This window comes from Trachypithecus francoisi, unplaced genomic scaffold (assembly GCF_009764315.1).
Source record: "Trachypithecus francoisi isolate TF-2019V2 unplaced genomic scaffold, Tfra_2.0 Lachesis_group9, whole genome shotgun sequence".
Lineage (NCBI taxonomy): Eukaryota > Metazoa > Chordata > Mammalia > Primates > Cercopithecidae > Trachypithecus > Trachypithecus francoisi.
The window spans coordinates 65544582-65562958 of NW_022681474.1; the positions used below are offsets into that span (position 1 = coordinate 65544582).

Here is an 18377-nt window from a genome sequence, read left to right on the forward strand (position 1 = left end):
CTTTGGGATTTATAGAAGACTGTTGAGTATTCTCAGATGTGTTTGGCACATAGAAAGGGATAGAGTGACTAGGAGTTGTTTTAGAAGACTGTATCCTGGTATTTTATTTTATTTTTTTAAAGACCCAGAAATTTAGAAATATCTTTTTCTTCTTCAGATAAAATACTCATTTATTTTTTTGAAGCCTCCCTAATGTGTTTAAATGTAGGAACCTAAGCAATATATTTATACTTTAACTTTGCTTTATTTTCAGGTGTTCTGTTCCAGTAGAGCCAGGAGATATCATTCATTTGGAGGGAGACTGCACATCTGATACTTGGATAATAGATAAAGATTTTGGATATTTGATTCTGTATCCAGACATTCTGATTTCTGGCACAAGCATAGCCAATAGTATTCGATGTATGAGAAGAGCTGTCCTGAGTGAAACTTTTAGGGTAAATAATAGTAACAGTTAATGTTTCTGCAGGGTCTGAGAGTGTTACAGAGCACTTTTACATTTATTATTTCAGTTAATCCTCCCAGCAACCCTATAAAATGAATGGTATTAATCAGCTGCATTTTATAGATGAGGAAAATGGGCTCAGAGAGGTTAAGTGACTTGCCCCGCAGCCACATAACTACGAGGTGGCAGTGCTAGGACTAAAGGCCAGGTGCCTGAGTCCTTCAAATCTTGTTCAGGTCTTAATAAGTAATTATAGTAAGAAAATTAATTTAAATGGTAAATTTTTAAAATTTAAACACAGCTAGACATTTCCAAACTTTGCTTCATGTGATTCCCACTAAACTAAAAGTAAATGTGTAGATCACTTTTAAAAAATGTATTTTGGTAGAAAAATTAGCCAGGTGTGGTGGCATGCACCTGTAGTCCCAGCTACTCAGGAGGCTGAGGCAGGAGAATCGTTTCAACCCAGGAGGCGGAGGTTGCAGTGAGCCGAGATCAGGCTACTGCATTCTAGCCTGGGTGACATAGCGAGACTCTGTCTCAAAACGAATAACAAACAAATAGTATTTTGGGCTATTTCAAACATACTAAGAGATGATTGTAATAAACTCCCATGTACTCAACACCCAGCTTTTTATTTATTTTTCTTGAAACATGCAGTTTTATTTTAAAATAAAATAAGTCTCAAAAAAAAATGTATTTGGGGGCTGGGCACGGTGGCTCATGCCTGTAATCCCATCACTTTGACAGGCCGAGGTGGGAGGATCACGAGGTCAGGAGTTCAAGACCAGCCTGACCAACATGGTGAAAACCCGTCTCTACTAAAAATACAAAAATTAGCCAGGCATTGAGGCGCGTGCCTGTAATCCCAGCTACTCGGGAGACTGAGGCAGGAGAATCGCCTGAACCCTGGAGGCGGAGGTGCAGTGAGCGGAGATCCTGCCACTGCACTTCATTCAGCCTGGGGGACAGAGTGAGACTCCGTCTCAAAACAAACAAAAATGTATTTTGGGCTATTTCAAACATACAAAGAGATTATTGTAATAAACTACCATGTACCCAACACCCAGCTTTTTAATTATTTTTCTTGAAACATGTACTTTTATTTTATTTTGAGTCTCACTGTGTCACCCAGACTGGAGTGCAGTAGGTCACCAAAGCCTTGACCTCCCAGGCTCAAGCAGTCCTCCCACCTCAACCTCCCGAGTAGCTGGAGCTATAGGCATGAGCTACTGTGCTTGGCCTGAATATTAAGTTTTAAAAAACTTTTTGGGCCAGGCGCAGTGCCTCACGCCTGTAATCCTAGCACTTTGGGAGACCGAGGTGGGCGGATCACGAGGTCAGGAGATCAAGACCATCCTGGCTAACACGGTGAAACCCCATCTCCACTAAAAATACAAAAAATTAGCCGGGCGTGGTGGCAGGCGCCTGTAGTCCCAGCTACTCGGGAGGCTGAGGCGGGAGAATGGCATGAACCCGGGAGGCGGAGCTTGCAGTGAGCGGAGGGCGTGCTTCTGCACCCCCTACTGTCCCTGGGGGACAGAGGGAGACTCCGTCTCAAAAAAAAAAAAAAAAGGTCTAGCCTAATACAAGAGTTAATCAAGAAATGAAGTATGAAGTAGTTTTTCTTTTTGAGTGGAGAAAAATTCCTTGCCAAAAATCTCTGTTGTAGGTTAAAAAATATTTTTTTCTTTCCAAACATTACTGTAAAGTAGGTTTAACTTTTATATTTGAATGGTATCTTTTACTTACACGAGTTTATCAGCTATGCCTTTATTGACTTTTCTCTTGGGTGGATTATCAAGTGAAATTAGAGTACAATACTTTAAATATTATTTGAGAGCATTTTGAGTATTGGTTATTTTAATTTTTTTTCAAAATGGAGAACATTGATTTTAAAAGTAATTCATACTCAGCCTGGCCAACATGGTGAAACCCTGCCTCTACTAAAAATACAAAAAATAAAAGTTAGGCTGGGCGTGGTGGCACACACCTGTAATTCCAGTTACTTGGGAGGTTGAGGCATGAGAATCATTTGAACCTGGGAGGTGAAGGTTGCAGTGAGCTGAGATTGTGCCACTGTGCTCCAGCCTGGGTGTCAGAGCAAGAGTCTGTCTCAAAAAAAAAAAAAAAAGTAACCCATGCAATAATAATTCAGACAATTCTGAATAGAAGAAAGTGAAAGTCACTCATAATTCCACCCACCAGAAAAAAAAATTGTTTAATATTTTGGCATTTGTCTTACCAGTGCATTTTGGCTATGGTGGTTTAATAGATTAGGTAATACATATACAGTTATGTCTGTTAATATGTTGTGAAATAAATTGTGTGATTTGTTTTTGTAGAGCTCTGATCCAGCCACTCGCCAAATGCTAATTGGTACGGTTCTCCATGAGGTGTTTCAAAAAGCAATAAATAATAGCTTTGCCCCAGAAAAGCTACAAGAACTTGCTTTTCAGACAATTCAAGAAATAAGACATTTGAAGGAAATGTAAGTAGTTATAAGAGGAACTGCAGGTATAATTTTATTATATAACTTCTTTCCTAGAAACTATAAAGTATTTGTATAGACTACCCAATATAAATTAGTGTAATCTAAAATGCAGATTTCACAGTTCCAGTACACTGTTGAAACTCTGAAGAGTTTCTGAAATTGCCCAACAGGATCTTTTTGGGTAAAAATATCTAAATATTTTGTACATGTGCATAACAGATTCCTTAACTACTTTCAGAGAATGTATAAAGAACTTTTTTTGCATTAGTTCTAGAAACAGTGTGATATACTGAGAATTATATGGGTATATGGGGTTGGGAATAAGATGAAACTAGTTTCAAAATGCAGCTTTATGGCCAGGTGCAGTAGCTCACGCCTGTAATCCCAGCACTTTGGGAGGCTGAGGCAGGCGGATCACCAAGTCTGGAGATTGAGACCATCCTGGCTAACACGATGAGACCCCGTCTCTACTAAAAATACAAAAAATTAGCTGGGTGTGGTGGCAGATGCCTGTAGTTCCATCTTTTTGGGAGGCTGAGGCAGGAGAATGGTGTGAACCCGGGAGGCGGAGCTTGCAGTGAGCTGAGATCACACCACTGCACTCCAGCCTGGGTGACAGAGCGAGACTCCGTCTCAAAAATAAATAAATAAATAAAAATAAAAAATGTAGCTTTACAGTATTTTTTGGGGGGGGAGATAGAGGTCTTGCTATGTTGTCCAGGCCTTAAACAACTGGGCTCATATGTTTCTGCCCACCTCAGCCTCCTGTGTATTTGGAACAACAGGTACATGCCACCATGCCTGGCCTGCCTTACCAGTTTTTGTTTTGTTTTCGAGACGGAGTCTTGCTCTGTCGCCCAGGGTGGCGTACAGTGGCTTGCTCTCAGCTCACTGCAGCCTCCACCTCCAAGATTCAAACAATTCTCCTGCCTCAACCTCCCGAGTAGCTGGGATTACAGGCATAAGCCACCACACCCGGCTAATTTTTTTGTATTTTTAGTGAAGACGGGGTTCCGCCATGTTGACCAGGCTGGTCTTGAACTCATGACCTCAAGTGATCTACCCACCTCGTGTCCCAAAGTGCTGGGATTACAGGCATGAGCCACCATGCCTGGCCTAAAATTTTGATACATATTACCAAATTGCTCTCTATAGACATTGTCCCAGTTTATATTTCTACTGGCAATATATGAGACTTTGTGAGACCATATGGTCATCTACATCATTTTTGATCAACTGGAAACTGCCTGATTTCAAACAGCCTTTTGCAAGGATAACCTTCACTTTCAGTAGTCTAACTGTGTGTTTCTCTAGATCTTTTTGGATGCTTTGGTATTAGCAGTTGCTTCCTGGCTTGAGGAATTTCAGCTTCTCTTTCAACCTGCAGTTGCTATTTTGCTTAAGACAATTTTGGCTGAGCTAGCATTGCTAATTTTGTCTTCTCTATTGGACTGGCTGTCTCAGAGGGCTGACACAACTCTGCTCTGTCAGTCTTGGTAAGCTGGAGGTGGGAGAAACCTAGCAAAGTAACAGCTCATTAAATTTGGTATTAGAAATATTGCACAGTTATATGGTAAATGTGTAGTGTCCTAAAGTCTCAATGTCTGATGAATGTGTTATTATACTGCTCCCTTAAGCAAGTGAGAAAAATTATAAGTTGTATCTTTTTTTTTTTTTTTTGAGACAGAGTCTGGCTGTGTTGCCCAGGCTTGAGTGCAGTGGCTCACTAGGCTCACGGCAAGCTCCGCCTTCCGGGTTCACACCATTCTCCTGCCTCAGCCTCCTGAGTAGCTGGGACTACAGGCGCCTGTCACCATGCCCGGAATAGTGCTCTCCTATAGTTAGCACTGTATTTGTTGTCATCATGGTCTTTATACCTTAATGATTTTTTTTTCTTTTTGAATCTTGCTCTGTCGCCCAGGCTGGAGTACAGCACCACAATATCGGCTCATTACAACCTCTGCCTCCCAGGTTCAAGTGATTCTCCTGCCTCATCCTCCTGATTAGCTGGGATTACAGGCATGCGCCACCACGCCCGACGACTGTTTTCGCATTTTTTAGTAGGATGGGGTTTCACCATGTTGGCCAGGCTGGTCTCGAACTCCTGACCTCAGGTGATCCACCCTCCTCAGCCTCCCAAAGTGCTGGGATTACGGGTGTGAGCCACCACGCCTAGCCTATACTTTAATGAGTTCTTATCATCAGCTAAGTGCTTTACATACATTGTTCTATAATCCTCAGACTAACTATGTAAGGTAGTTATTATCTCCTCCTGTTTCCAGATGAGGAAACAGGCTTAATTAACAGTGACTTGCTCTTAGTCATACCTCTGGTAGTGCAGAGTTGGGATTCAAACCTAGGTGTGATTTTATATACAAACTGATACGCCCCTGCCACCCTAGAGTAGTTATTAAGATTGGGGAGCTTAAATATAAAGAAGGAACTGGAATAATCATCCTGCAAGGGTAAGTTTATAACAGCAGTTCTCAAAACTTTTGCTCTCAGGACCTCTTTACACTAAAAAATTATTGAGGACTGGAAAGAGCTTCTGTTTATGTGGGCTATATCTATGATTAATTACTGTACTAGAAATTAGAACAGATGTTTATTAATTCATTTGAAATTAACATGTATATTCATTTATTTTGTTGTTGTTATTGAGACAGTCTTGCTCTGTTGCCCAGGCTGAATTGCAATGGCATGACCTCGGCTCGCTGCAACCTCCACTTCCCGGGTCAGTCGATTTTCCTGCCTCAGCCTTCCGAGTAGCTGGGATTACAGGTGCCTGCCACCACGCCCGGCTAATTTTTGTGTTTTTAAGTAGAGATGGGGTTTCACCATATTGGCCAGGCTGGTTTTGAACTGACCTCAAGTGATCCGCTCCTCTCGGCTTCCCAAAGTGTTGGGATTACAGGCATGAGCCACTGCACCTAGCCTAAAATGTATATTCATTTAAAAATATCCATCTATGCTTGTTAACATAACATTTTAATGAAAAAAACTATTGTAAAAAAATGTAATGCATGTCATTGTTTTACATTTTTTCAGTTTCTTTTTTCTTCTTTCTTATTTATTTTTTTTTGAGGTAAGGTCTCTGTTGCGCAGGCTGGAGTGCTGTGATGAAATTATCACCCACTGTAGCCTCAAACAATCCTCCAGCCTCTATTTTTTTTTTTTTTCTTTCTTTTTTTTTTGAGATGGAGTTTTGCTCTTTTTGCCCAGGCTGGAGTGCAATGGCATGATCTCAGCTCACCGAAACCTCCGCCTCCCAGGTTCAAGCAATTCTCTTGTCTCAGCCTCCTGAGTAGCTGGGATTACAGGCATGCACCACCATGGCTGGCTAATTTTGTATTTTTGATAGAGACAGGGTTTCTCCATGTTGGTCAAGCTGGTCTCGAACTCCCCACCTCAGGTGATCCGCCCGCCTTGGCCTCCCAAAATGCTGAGATTACAGGTATGAGCCACAGAGCCTGGCCGGGTGTTTTTTTTTTTTTTTCTTAAAGCTACAGCACCCAATATTCCCAGGTGGTCTCCCATCCAAGTAGTAACCAAGCTCAACCCTGCTTAGCTTCTGAGATAAGATGAGATCAGCTGCGTTCTGGGTGGTATGGGTGTAAACCAAGCCTCTATTTTTGCAAATGTTTTAAAGTATGACTTCATAGAAGATCGTGGATTCTTGCATCTGCTTCTGCATTCAAAATATTTCTATATTTTATGTCATGTAGCCTCAGAAAATTCAACTGTACTGTCATGAAAGGAAAATGATAAATAATGTATTCATATTGTTATGACATAATTTTGACCTTGTAAGAACCCTGAAAAATTGATACTTGGGTTTTTTTGTTTCTGCAGATTTCTCACGTAAGAAGTTAACGTTCCTATATACTGTCCTTTGATGTTGTAAGACTGTTACTGCCTTTCTGTCCATATGACCCTTTTTCCTCTTTAACATTTCTACTTTCCATTGCTTGGTTTCAGGAGCAATAGCTCCATTTTTTTTATATATCCCAAAGGTATAACTGGGACTCTTCCAATTAGACCATGGTATGAATTAGAGCAAATTATCTGAAATTTGATGTCATGTCACTGTTTCAGTGTTATTTGGATTTCTTTTTTTTCAGACAGGGTCTCACTGTGTCACCCAGGCTGGAGTACAGTGGTGAGATCACAGCTTACTATAACCTCAAACTCTTGGGCTGAAACGATCCTTCCGCTTCAGCCTACTGAAGAGCTGGGACTATAGTTCCACACCACCATGCTTGTTGTTATTTGGATGTTTTTAAAAAATTGTGGTTAAATGCATATAAAAATCACCGTGTTAGGCTGGGCGTGATGGCTCACCCCTGTAATCCCAGCACTTTCAGAGGCTGAGGCGGGCAGATCATGTGAGGTCAGGGGTTCAAGACCAGGCTGGCCAACATGGTGAAACCCCATCTTTACTAAAAATACAAAAATTAGCTGGGCATGGTGTCGTATGCCTATGGTCCCAGCTACTCAGGGGACTGAGGCAGGAGAATCACTTAAACCTGGGAGGTGAAGGTTGCAGTGAGCCGAGATTGCGCCAACATGGACAACAAGAGCGAAACTCCATCTAAAAAAAAAAAATTACCTTATTAGGTCACACGTGGTGGCTCATGCCTGTCATCCCAGCACTTTGGGAGGCCAAAGTGGGCAGATTGCTTGAGCCCAGGAGTTTGAGACCAGCCTAGCCAACATGGTGAAACCCCATCTCTACTGAAAATACAAAAAAATTAGCTGAGCATGGTGGTGTGTGCCTGTAATTCCAGCTACTCTGTACGCTGAGGGGGGAGAATCACTTGAGCCTAGAAGGCAGAGGTTGCAGTGAGCCGAGATCGCGCTACTTCACTCCAGCCTGGGTGACAGCGTGACACCCTATCTCAAAAAATAAAAAAAGAAAGAAAAGAGATAAAAATAAGAAAAAAATTACAATTTAAAATTTTTGTGTGTGTGTGTGTGTGATGGAGTCTCACTCTCTTGCCCAGGCTGGAGTGTAATGGCGTGATCTTGGCTCACTGCAACCTCTGCCTTCTGGGTTCAAGCGATTCTCCTGCCTCAACCTCCCAAGTAGCTGGGATTACAGGCATGCACCACCACGCCTGGCTACTTTTTGTATTTTTAGTAGAGACAGGGTTTCACCATGTTGGCCAGGCTAGTCTCCAACTGCTGACCTCGGCCTCCCAAAGTGCTGGAATTACAGATGTGAGCCACTGCGCTCTGCCTGTGTTAAGCATTTTTAAGGGTACAGTTCAGAGGCAAAGTACATTCACCTTGTTGTGCAACCATCACCTATCTATCTCCAGAACTCTGCATCTTCCCAAACTGAAGCTCTGTGCCCTTGAAACAATAACTCCCCCTTCTTTCCTCCTCCCAGCCTCTGGCAACCCCCATTCTACTTTCTGTCTCTGTGATTTTCACTGCTGTAGGTGCCTCATATGAATGTTAGTCCTTTTGTGACTGGCCTATTTCACTTAGCATAATGTCCTGAAGGTTCTTCAATGTTGTAGCGTATGTCAGAATTTCCTTCCTTTTTATAGCTGAATAATACTGCATTGTATGGAATATGCCACATTTTGTTTATCCATTTATTGGCTGACAAACAGTTGGGTTGCTTATTTGTATGTTTTTGTCCTCATTTACTTTTCTAATATTTATACTTTCATATTTACTATCATATTTTTGGCAGGTACCGCTTAAATCTAAGTCAAGATGAAATAAAACAAGAAGTAGAGGACTATCTTCCTTCGTTTTGTAAATGGGCAGGAGATTTCATGCATAAAAACGCTTCGACTGACTTCCCTCAGATGCAGCTCACTCTGTAAGAAACACATTTTGTTTATATAGTCTTCTTATTTTTAGACCAGGGTGCTATTCTGTGTGTTGAATCAAAGTTTTTAAAAGATTTGAGCAATTACAATTAGCTGTTTTGCTTGCTTACTTTATAAATTACTGTCCTAAGTATCTTTACATGACAAAAAAAAAAACCAGTGAATAGAAAATTTTATTTTCATTATTATAAGATAGCTTATTTTTTATATGTAGATATGTGTTTTCTTTTTTGTTTTTTTTTTTTTTTTTTTTGAGACGGAGTCTCGCTCTGTCGCCTGGGCTGGAGTGCAGTGGCCGGATCTCAGCTCACTGCAAGCTCCGCCTCCCGGGTTCACGCCATTCTCCTGCCTCAGCCTCCTGAGTAGCTGGGACTACAGGCGCCCGCCACCTCGCCCGGCTAGCTTTTTGTTTTTTTTAGTAGAGACGGGGTTTCACTGTGTTAGCCAGGATGGTCTCGATCTCCTGACCTCGTGATCCGCCCGCCTCGGCCTCCCAAAGTACTGGGATTACAGGCTTGAGCCACCGCGCCCGGCCGATATGTATTTTCTTTTTCTTTCTTTTTTTTTTTTTTTGATATGGAGTTTTGCTCTGTCACCCAGGCTGGAGTACAGTGGCACTGATTTTGGCTCCCTGCAACCTCTGCCTCCCAGGTTCAAGAGATTCTCCTGCTTCAGCCTCCCAAGTAGCTAGGATTACAGGCGCCTGCCACCACGCCTGGCTAATTGTGTATTTTTAGTAGAGATGGGATTTCACCATGTTGGCCAGGCTGGCCTCGAACTCCTAAACTCAGGTGATCCACCCACCTCGGCCTCCCAAAGTGCTAGGATTATAGGCATGAGCCACTGCGCCCAGCCTCTTTTTTTTTTTTCTGAGACAGAGTCTTGCTCTGTTGCCCAGGCTGGAGTGCAATGGCATGATTTCGGCTTACTGCAACCTCCGCCTCCCGGGTTCAAGCAATTCTCCTGCCTCAGCCTCCCAAGTACCTGGGATTACAGGCTCCCACCACCACACCTGGCTAATTTTTTGTATTTTTAGTAGAGAGGGGGTTTCGCCATATTGGCCAGGCTGGTCTTGATCGCCTGACCTCAGGTGATCCACACACCTTGGCCTCCCAAAGTACTAGGATTACAGGTGTGAGCCACTATGCCTGGCCTGTATTTTCTTATAAAGTAATCAACTTTTGGCATCCTAATTTTTTTCATTTGATTCTTTTTTTTTTTTTTTTTTGAAATGGAGTCTCATTCTCTCCCCCAGGCTGGAGTGCAATGGTGTGATCTTGGTTACTAGAACCTCCACCTCCCGGGTTCAAGCTATTCTCCTGCCTCAACCTCCTGAGTAGCTGGGATTACAGGTGTGTGTCACCACACCTGGCTAATTTTTGCATTTTTATTAGAGATGGGGTTTCATCATGTTGGCCAGGCTCGTCTCGAACTCCTGACCTCAACTGATCCTCCCACCTCGACCTCCCAACATGCTGGGATTACAGGCATGAGGTACTGCGCCTGGTCTCATTTGATTGTTTCATGTGTATTTCTCTGTGTTACTAGCATATAGTCTGTGTCATGTGTTGACTGTCATATGGATGTGCTATGTATTTACTGTGTTTAGCCATTTAATGCTGTTTGGCATTACGTGTATTTTCAAGTTTTTTTTCCTCAAAGTGGCATTATTATAATTTTATAGGGGAAATATGTTTTTTTCTGTTATTCATTCAGCAAATATTTATTGGGTGTCTAATATGTGCCAAGTAATGTTTTAGGTGCTTGGATCATGGTAGCAAAAAACAAAACAAAACATACAACCACCTACTTTCTGGAGTTTCTGTACTACTGCACAAGTAAACAGCAGGGGACCAGACCTTGATTAATGTAGTGCCAAAGAATGAGGAGGGTAAGAAGAAAGGGAGAATAGGTAGGTAGTGATGGCAGGGATATTCCATAGAATGTTCATGGAAGGCCTTTCTCATAAGGTAGCATTTGAGCAGAAGCTTAAAGGAAATGAAGTAGTGAGCCATACAGCTGTCTGTTGGAGGAATGTTCCAGGTAGGGGAAACAGGGCAGAAGCCCTGTGGCTGACACATACTAGCTGTGTGTGCAGTATCTCAGCTAGTCAGTGTGATGGCTAGAGCAAAGTGCAGTAGGAGAAGAGCAGCAGTAGTTTCCCTGGAGCTTCATCATCCTGATCAGGACTTGGATGCTGCTCTGATTAGAATGGAAGCCATTGGAGGGTTTTTTTTTTTTTTTTTTTGAGACGGAGTCTCGCTCTGTCTCCCGGGCTGGAGTGCAGTGGCCGGATCTCAGCTCACTGCAAGCTCCGCCTCCGGGTTTACGCCATTCTCCTGCCTCAGCCTCCCGAGTAGCTGGGACTACAGGCGCCCGCCACCTCGGCCGGCTAGTTTTTTGTATTTTTAGTAGAGACGGGGTTTCACCGTGTTAGCCAGGATGGTCTCAATCTCCTGACCTCGTGATCCGCCCGTCTCGGCCTCCCAAAGTGCTGGGATTACAGGCTTGAGCCACCACGCCCGGCCGTTTGGAGGGTTTTTATCTGATTACCTTTTTTTTTTTTTAAACAGGCAGCATTTTATTTTTCTTTAAATAGGCATGACTTCCATGTATACTAATATTCTCAATGTTTTCTCAATGTTTTCAAGATTTTATAACAGTTTGTGATCTAAAAAGTTTGCTTTAAGAGTATCCAGGCATGGTGGCTCTAATCCCTGCACTTTTGGAGGTCAAGGCGCTGTGTCAGCCTGGCCAACATGGTGGAACACCATCTCTACTAAAAATAGGAAAATTAGACAGGCGTGGTGGTGGGTGCCTGTAATCCCAGCTACTCGGGAGGCTGAGGCAGGAGGATCGCTTGAACCAGGAGACAGGTTGCAGTGAGCCGAGATCATGCCACTGCGCTCTAGCCTGGGCAACAAAGCGAGACTCCGTCTCAGAAACAAAAGAAAAGCTTTAAGGTTTGTGAGTCAGAAAGATTTGGAGTAGTTAGTTCTTTGGACCTATTCCCTGTGGTTCGAAGAATATAATGAGCCTGGATGTGAATCCCAGTTTGGCCATAATTTAGCCATATAACTATAGCAAGCTCCGTAAATTGTGTGTGCTAGTTTCTGCTTTGGTCTCATTTACTTTTTTTTTTTTTTGAGACAAGGTCTCACTCTGTTGCCTAGACTGGAGTGCAGTGGTGCGATTTAGGCTCACTGCAACCTCTGCCTCCTCCTGAGTTCAAACAGTCCTTCCACCTCAGTCTTCTGAGTAGCTGAGACTATAGGTGCACACTACCCTGCCTGGCTAATTTTCGTATTTTTTGTAGAGTTGGTGTTTTGCCGTATCACCCAGGATGGCTAGTCTTGAACTCCTGGACTCAAATGATCCCCCTGCCTTGGCCTCCCAAAGTACTAGGATTACAGGCATGAGCCACCATGCCTGGCCCTCTAATGTGATTTTCATATGTATTTTAAAAATATTTAGTAGTTTAAAAAAAGGCTTGTCTTGATGTTGGAGTTGAGTTTGTTTTTGTTTTGTTTTGTTTTGTTTTTGAGATGGAGTCTCACTCTATCACTCAGGCTGGAGTACAGTGGCATGATCTTGGCTCACTGCAACCTCTGCTTCTCAGGTTCAAATGATTCTTGTGACACAGCCTCCTGAGTAGCTGGGACTATAGACATGAGCCACCACGCCTGGCTAATTTTTGTATTTTTAGTAGAGACGAGGTTTCACCATGTTGGCCAGGCTGGTCTCGAACTTCTGACCTCAAGTGATCCACCTGCCTCAGCCTACCAAAATGTTGGGATTACAGGCATGAGCCACTGTGCCCGACTGAGTTTGTTTTTCATATTTTTTATTTCTGTAGTGGTCGTAAATTTTCCACCAGCTTCCTACACTTAGAAAAAAGCTAGAGTGAGTAGATTGTTTAGCTTTTCTTGTGTTTTAAAAATAAATTTACAGCCGGGCGCAGTGTCTCACGCCTGTAATCCCAGCACTTTGGGAGGCTGAGGCAGGCGGATCACGAGGTCAGGAGTTCGAGACCAGCCTGGCTAACATGGTGAAACCCCCTCTCTACTAAAAATACAAAAATTAGCTGGGTGTGGTGGCATGTGCCTGTAATCCCAGCTACTCAGGAGGCTGAGGCAGGAGAACTGCTTGAACATATATATGTATATGTATATACATATGTTTCATTCTTTTCATTCTTTGTTATTTCTTTGGGACAGATTAACATAGGGGATGGATATTGGGCTTCACTGTGATAAACTATGTTTATCAAGTAGTCATCCTTCACCTAGTTCCTTGCTTTGCTTTATAATATTTCTGTCATTCTGGTCTCTATCAATGTTCTGTGACACTGAGAAAGTTGATTTTATCGGCCAGGCGCAGTGGCTCATGCCTGTAATCCCAGCACTTTGGGTGGCCGAGGCGGGCAGATCATGAGGTCAGGAGTTCGAGACCAGCCTGGTCAAGATGGTGAAACCCTATCTCTACTAAAAATATAAAAATTAGCTGGGCGTGGTGGCAGGCGCCTGTAATCCCAGATATTCGTGAGGCCGAGGCAGGAGTATCGCTGGAACCCGGGAGGCGGAGGTTGCAGTGAGCCGAGATCGTGCCACTGCACTCTAGCCTGGGTGACAGAGCAAGATCCCATTTCAAAAAAAAAAAGTTAATTTTATCTTCAACTGCTCCTAATTATTTATCCTCATTTACCCTCCTTCCTCCTCCCTCCCCTTTTTCCCCTTCCTTCCTCCTTTATTTCTTTTTGTCATTTACATTTGCTTGAATTTTTTTTTTTTTTTTTTGAGGTGGAGTCTTGCTCTGTCGCCCAGACTGGAGTGCAGTGGCGCAATCTCGGCTCACTGCAAGCTCCGCCTCCCGGGTTCACGCCATTCTCCTGCCTCAGCCTCCCGAGTAGCTGGGACTACAGGCGCCCGCCACCTCGCCCGGCTAGTTTTTTGTATTTTTAGTAGAGACGGAGTTTCACCATGTTAGCCAGGATGGTCTCGATCTCCTGACCTTGTGATCCGCCGTCTCGGCCTCCCAAAGTGCTGGGATTACACACTTGAGCCACCGCGCCTGGCCGAATTTTTTTTTTTTTTGAGATGGAGCCTCATGGTGTCGCCTAGTCTGGAGAGCAGTGGTGCAATCTTGGCTCACTACAACCTCCGTCTCCCAGGTTCAAGCAATTCTCTTGCCTCAGCCTCCTGAGTAGCTGGGATTACAGGCACCTGCCACCATGCCTGGCTAATTTTGGCATTTTTAGTAGAGACAGGGTTTCACCATGCTGGCCAGGCTGGTCTCGAACTCCTGTCCTTGGGCGATCCACCCACCTCAGCCTCCCAAAGTGCTGGGATAACAGGTGTGAGCCATCGCACCCAACTGCTTGACATTTTCAATTATGGTAGATGTCTATTTTTGTAGTTTTTTTGGACGTAAGCTTTTCTTTTACTTTTTGTTAATTGTTTTAGCATCCTGTCTGCATGTTTGCTTGTTTGTTTGTTTTCCTTTGGTGGAGTCTTTTTTTTTTTTTTTTTTTGAGACGGAGTCTTGCTCTGTTGCCCGGGCTGGAGTGCAGTGGCCGGATCTCAGCTCACTGCAAGCTCTGCCTCCCGGGTTTATGCCATTCTCCTGCCTCAGCCTCCCGAGTAGCTGGGACAGGCGCTCGCCACCTCGCCCGGCTAGTTTTTTGTATTTTTTAGTAGAGACGGAGGTTCACTGTGTTAACCAGGATGTTCTCGATCTCCTGACCTCGTGATCTGCCTGTCTCAGCCTCCAAAGTGCTGGGATTACAGGCTTGAGCCACCGCGCCCGGCCTCCTTTGGTGGAGTCTTAACCCAAATGTGCTTTTTTCTTTTTGGTTAAAATTAACCCATTGTTTTTACAATGATAAGCATGATTCTCAGAATCCTGGGTTAATAAATTCTGCAAACATTTATTCAATGCTATATGTGTGCCAAGGATTATACCAGGTACTGTTGTTGTAGGGATAACCAAAGCCCTCAGGAACTCAGTTTATTGGTGGTAGATGAAAATAATAAAAGTGAAGGGGTTTGCTGGTGGAGAAAATGTAGGTGACAAAAGCAGCATGGAACCCTTGGAGATAACAGCATATAAGGGACAGAAGGAGAGAATAGAATCTGTTGAAGGAGGCTTAGGATAGGTCAGCAAGGGATTTGCAGTCTGGAAGAACGGCATCATAGATGCTAGGGAAAGAGGGTGGAATTCAGACTCATCTTTGACTTGCAAAGAATCTTTGAAATCAAATCCTACATTTTTTTGCGAAACACAAAATTAGATACATTTTATATACAATGCACTCATGCTTGCTTAATGATGGGGATATGTTTTGAGAAATGTGGTGTTAGGCAATGTCATCACTGTGTAAATGTCAGAGTGTACTTGTGCAAACCTAGATGGTGGAGCCTACTACACACCTAGTCCATATGGTATAACCTGTTGCTTCTAGGCTACACACTTGTACAACATGTTACTGTACTGAATACTGTAGGCAGTTGTAACAACGGTAAGTATTTGTGTATCTAAAGATATCTAAATATAGAAAAGATAGTGTGCTGCATTACCACCATATCTAGATGTCACTAGGCAATGGAATTTTTTAGCTACATTAAAATCTTATGGGACCACCATCCTATGTTGATGAAATCATTGTTATACAATGGATGACTGTATATATAATTTTTCAAGTCACACAGAACTTTTACTGAAATAGATTATGCATTATGCCATAAGGGAAACACCAATAAATTTTAAAGGATCAGTAGTATCTTAGAGACGATATTCTGCAACTGTACTGTAACAAAGTTAGAATAACTTTGATTCAAAGTTAGATAACAAAAGGATATCTAAAATTCTCATGGTTTGTAAACTAAGGAAATGTTGATAAATGTTTTAAAAGGTCAGTCATAAAGGAAATTAACACATTTAGAATAGTTGGTTACATACCAAATTTTGTAGACTATAGCTAAAGTAGTACTTAGAAATTAATTTTTGTTGCCATTTAAAAAAATTGTGGTGGCTGGGTGTGGTGGCTCACGTCTGTAATCCCAACACTTTGGGAGGCTGAGATGCATGGATCACTTGAGGTCAGGAGTTAGAGACCACCCTGGCCAACATGGTGAAACCTTATCTCTACTAAAAAATACAAAAATTAGCAAGGTGTGGTGGTGCACGCCTGTAATCCCAGCTACTTGGGAGCCTGAGACAGGAGAGTTGCTTGAACCGGGGAGGTGGAGTTTGCAGTGAGTCGAAATTGCACTACTATACTCCAGCCTCTGCGACAGGGTGAGACTCCATCTCAAAAAAAAAAATTGTGGTAATAAACATATAGTGGCCGCACATGGTTGCTCATAACTGTAATCCCAGCAGTTTGGGAGGCCAAAGCAGGAGGAGTGCTTGAGACCAGAAGTTCAAGATCAGCCTGGGAAACATGGTGAGAACTTGTCTCTACAAAAAAAAAAAAAAAAAAAAATTAGCTGATGCCTGTAGTTTCAACTACTTGAAAGGGTGAGACGGGAGGATCTCTTGAGCCCAGGAAGTCGAAGCTGCAGTAAACTGTGTTCATGCTACTGCATTCCAGCCTGGGTGACAGAGTGAGACTCTGTCTCAGAATAATAATAATAATAAAGCCACATTGCTTCTTTTTCCAGGGCATTGAATTTTAGTAACAACTTTAAAAGTTTTTTTTCCTGTATTCGATTAGGTATACATGTGACATTTCATAACTAATAAGTTTTGCCTTATTTAATAAAAGCATATCTGAATATACACCATGAACAAATAATGGTGAGAGAAGATAAATATTTAAGAAATTTCAGACCAAGTGCAGTGGATCATGCTTGTAATTCCAGCACTTTGGGAGACCAAGACAAGAGGATTGGTTGAGTTCACCATGTTGCCCCACCTTTTGTAGACTCTGTCTCTACAAATTTGAAAATAATTAACAGGGTGTGGTGGTGCACACTTCTCATCCCAGCTACTTGGGAGGCTGAAACAGAAGGATTGCTTGAGCCCAGGAGGTCAAGGCTACAGTGAGCCGTGTTCATGCCACTGTTCATGCTTGGGCCAGAGAGACCCTGTCTCACTGGGAAAGACAAAAAAAAGAAATTTTAGATAGATTATGACTTCTCTGAATTTTACTATTGTGTTCAACGATTCTGGAAGGATGCATATCTTCCATGAGATTATATTTGAAGCATCTTGAAATAGTTTTTTTAATGAAAAATTATATGGGGAGGGGGTGGGGGGAGGGATAGCATTAGGAGATATACCTAATGTAAATGATGAGTTAATGGGTGCAGCACACCAACATGGCACATATATATATGTAACAAACCTGCACGTTGTACACATGTACCCTAGGACTTAAAGTATAATAAAAAAAAAAGAAAAATTATTTAAGACAGCATTTTTTTTTTCTTAGAAAATATTCTCATTTGTTAAAAAATTACTGTCCATGGCCAAGTGTGGTGGCTCATGCCTGTAATCCAGCACTCTAGGAGGCCAAAGCAGGTGGATCATTTGAGGTCAGGAATTTGAGACCAGCCAGGACAACATGGCAAAAGCCTGTCTCTTTTAAACAAAAAAAGGAAGAAACAGCTGTCCAAAAAAAGAAATAGGGGTTGACCATAATAGATGAACTAAACAAAAATCAACTAAATCATCTGTTCTAACAACTAGAATTATTCTATTTTTAAAAATCTTCATTTTGATATGATAGGAAATGTTTTATTACTAGAAAAGTCATCTTTTTCATGTAAGCTTTCCACTAGATTTAGTATTTTATGTGGCTGGCTTTGAATCTAAAAGTGTAAAATATTTTCCCAGTATATAGGATTAATAAGAGGTAACTCTTTCTTTTCTTCTAATCTCTTCTGCAGAATAACTGTAACTGCTCTAAAAATGAGTAAATCTTAGATAAGAGAGGAGATTTGTAAGTTATTTCCACCTCTTCTCATCCCTTCAACATTTATATATTCCCTTTTTTTCTCCTTTCTGTGCTCATGGGTTATTTACCAATTAAGAGATTAAAGTCAGAACCTTTTTATAATAAAAAAATTGAGTACTTACTTTAAATATTGATAGTGGTAGACATGGTTTCATTTAGTTATTAAGTAAAGAAAATGGGACACTTGGAAGTGACCATGAGCTCCTTTGAAGATTGTCACCTGGGGGTGTGTGGATGAAATGTTGGGTGAATGAGCCCCAGACTTCATAGATGATGGAGATAGCCAATTTTTTTTTTTTTTTTTTTCTTCTACTGAGTCTTGCTCTGTCACTCAGGCTGGAGTGCTGGAGTGCAGTGGCACGATTTTGGCTCACTGCAGCCTCCGCCTCCTGGGTTCAAGCGATTCTTCTGCCTTAGCCTCCCGAGTAGCTGGGATTACAGGCATGTGCCACTCTGCCTGGCTAATTCTTGTATTTTTTTAATAGAGATAGGGTTTCACCATGTTGGCCAGGCTGATCTTGAACTGCTGAACTCAAGTGATCTGCCTGCCTCGGCATGAGCCACCAGGCCCAGCAGACAGCTCATTCTTAATCAGTGTAATCTAGTGTTATGTGAAGGAATACATCTCTCATT

The 18377-nt window shown here is 42.3% G+C and overlaps 1 protein-coding gene and 1 pseudogene across 4 annotated transcripts in view; one reads left to right on the forward strand and one right to left on the reverse strand.

The window, feature by feature from the left end:
• The window catches only part of DNA2 (DNA replication helicase/nuclease 2), a 67012-nt gene that overhangs the window by 5080 nt on the left and 43555 nt on the right, over positions 1–18377 (forward strand). For all 4 annotated transcript variants that reach the window (XM_033208440.1, XM_033208439.1, XM_033208437.1 and 1 more), the window contains exons 3-5: positions 254–437; positions 2791–2936; positions 8644–8775. In XM_033208440.1, the coding sequence (XP_033064331.1) occupies positions 254–437; positions 2791–2936; positions 8644–8775 (462 nt within the window). The remainder of the gene's footprint in view (positions 1–253; positions 438–2790; positions 2937–8643; positions 8776–18377) is intronic.
• On the reverse strand, positions 6440–6558 carry LOC117082878 (annotated as a pseudogene).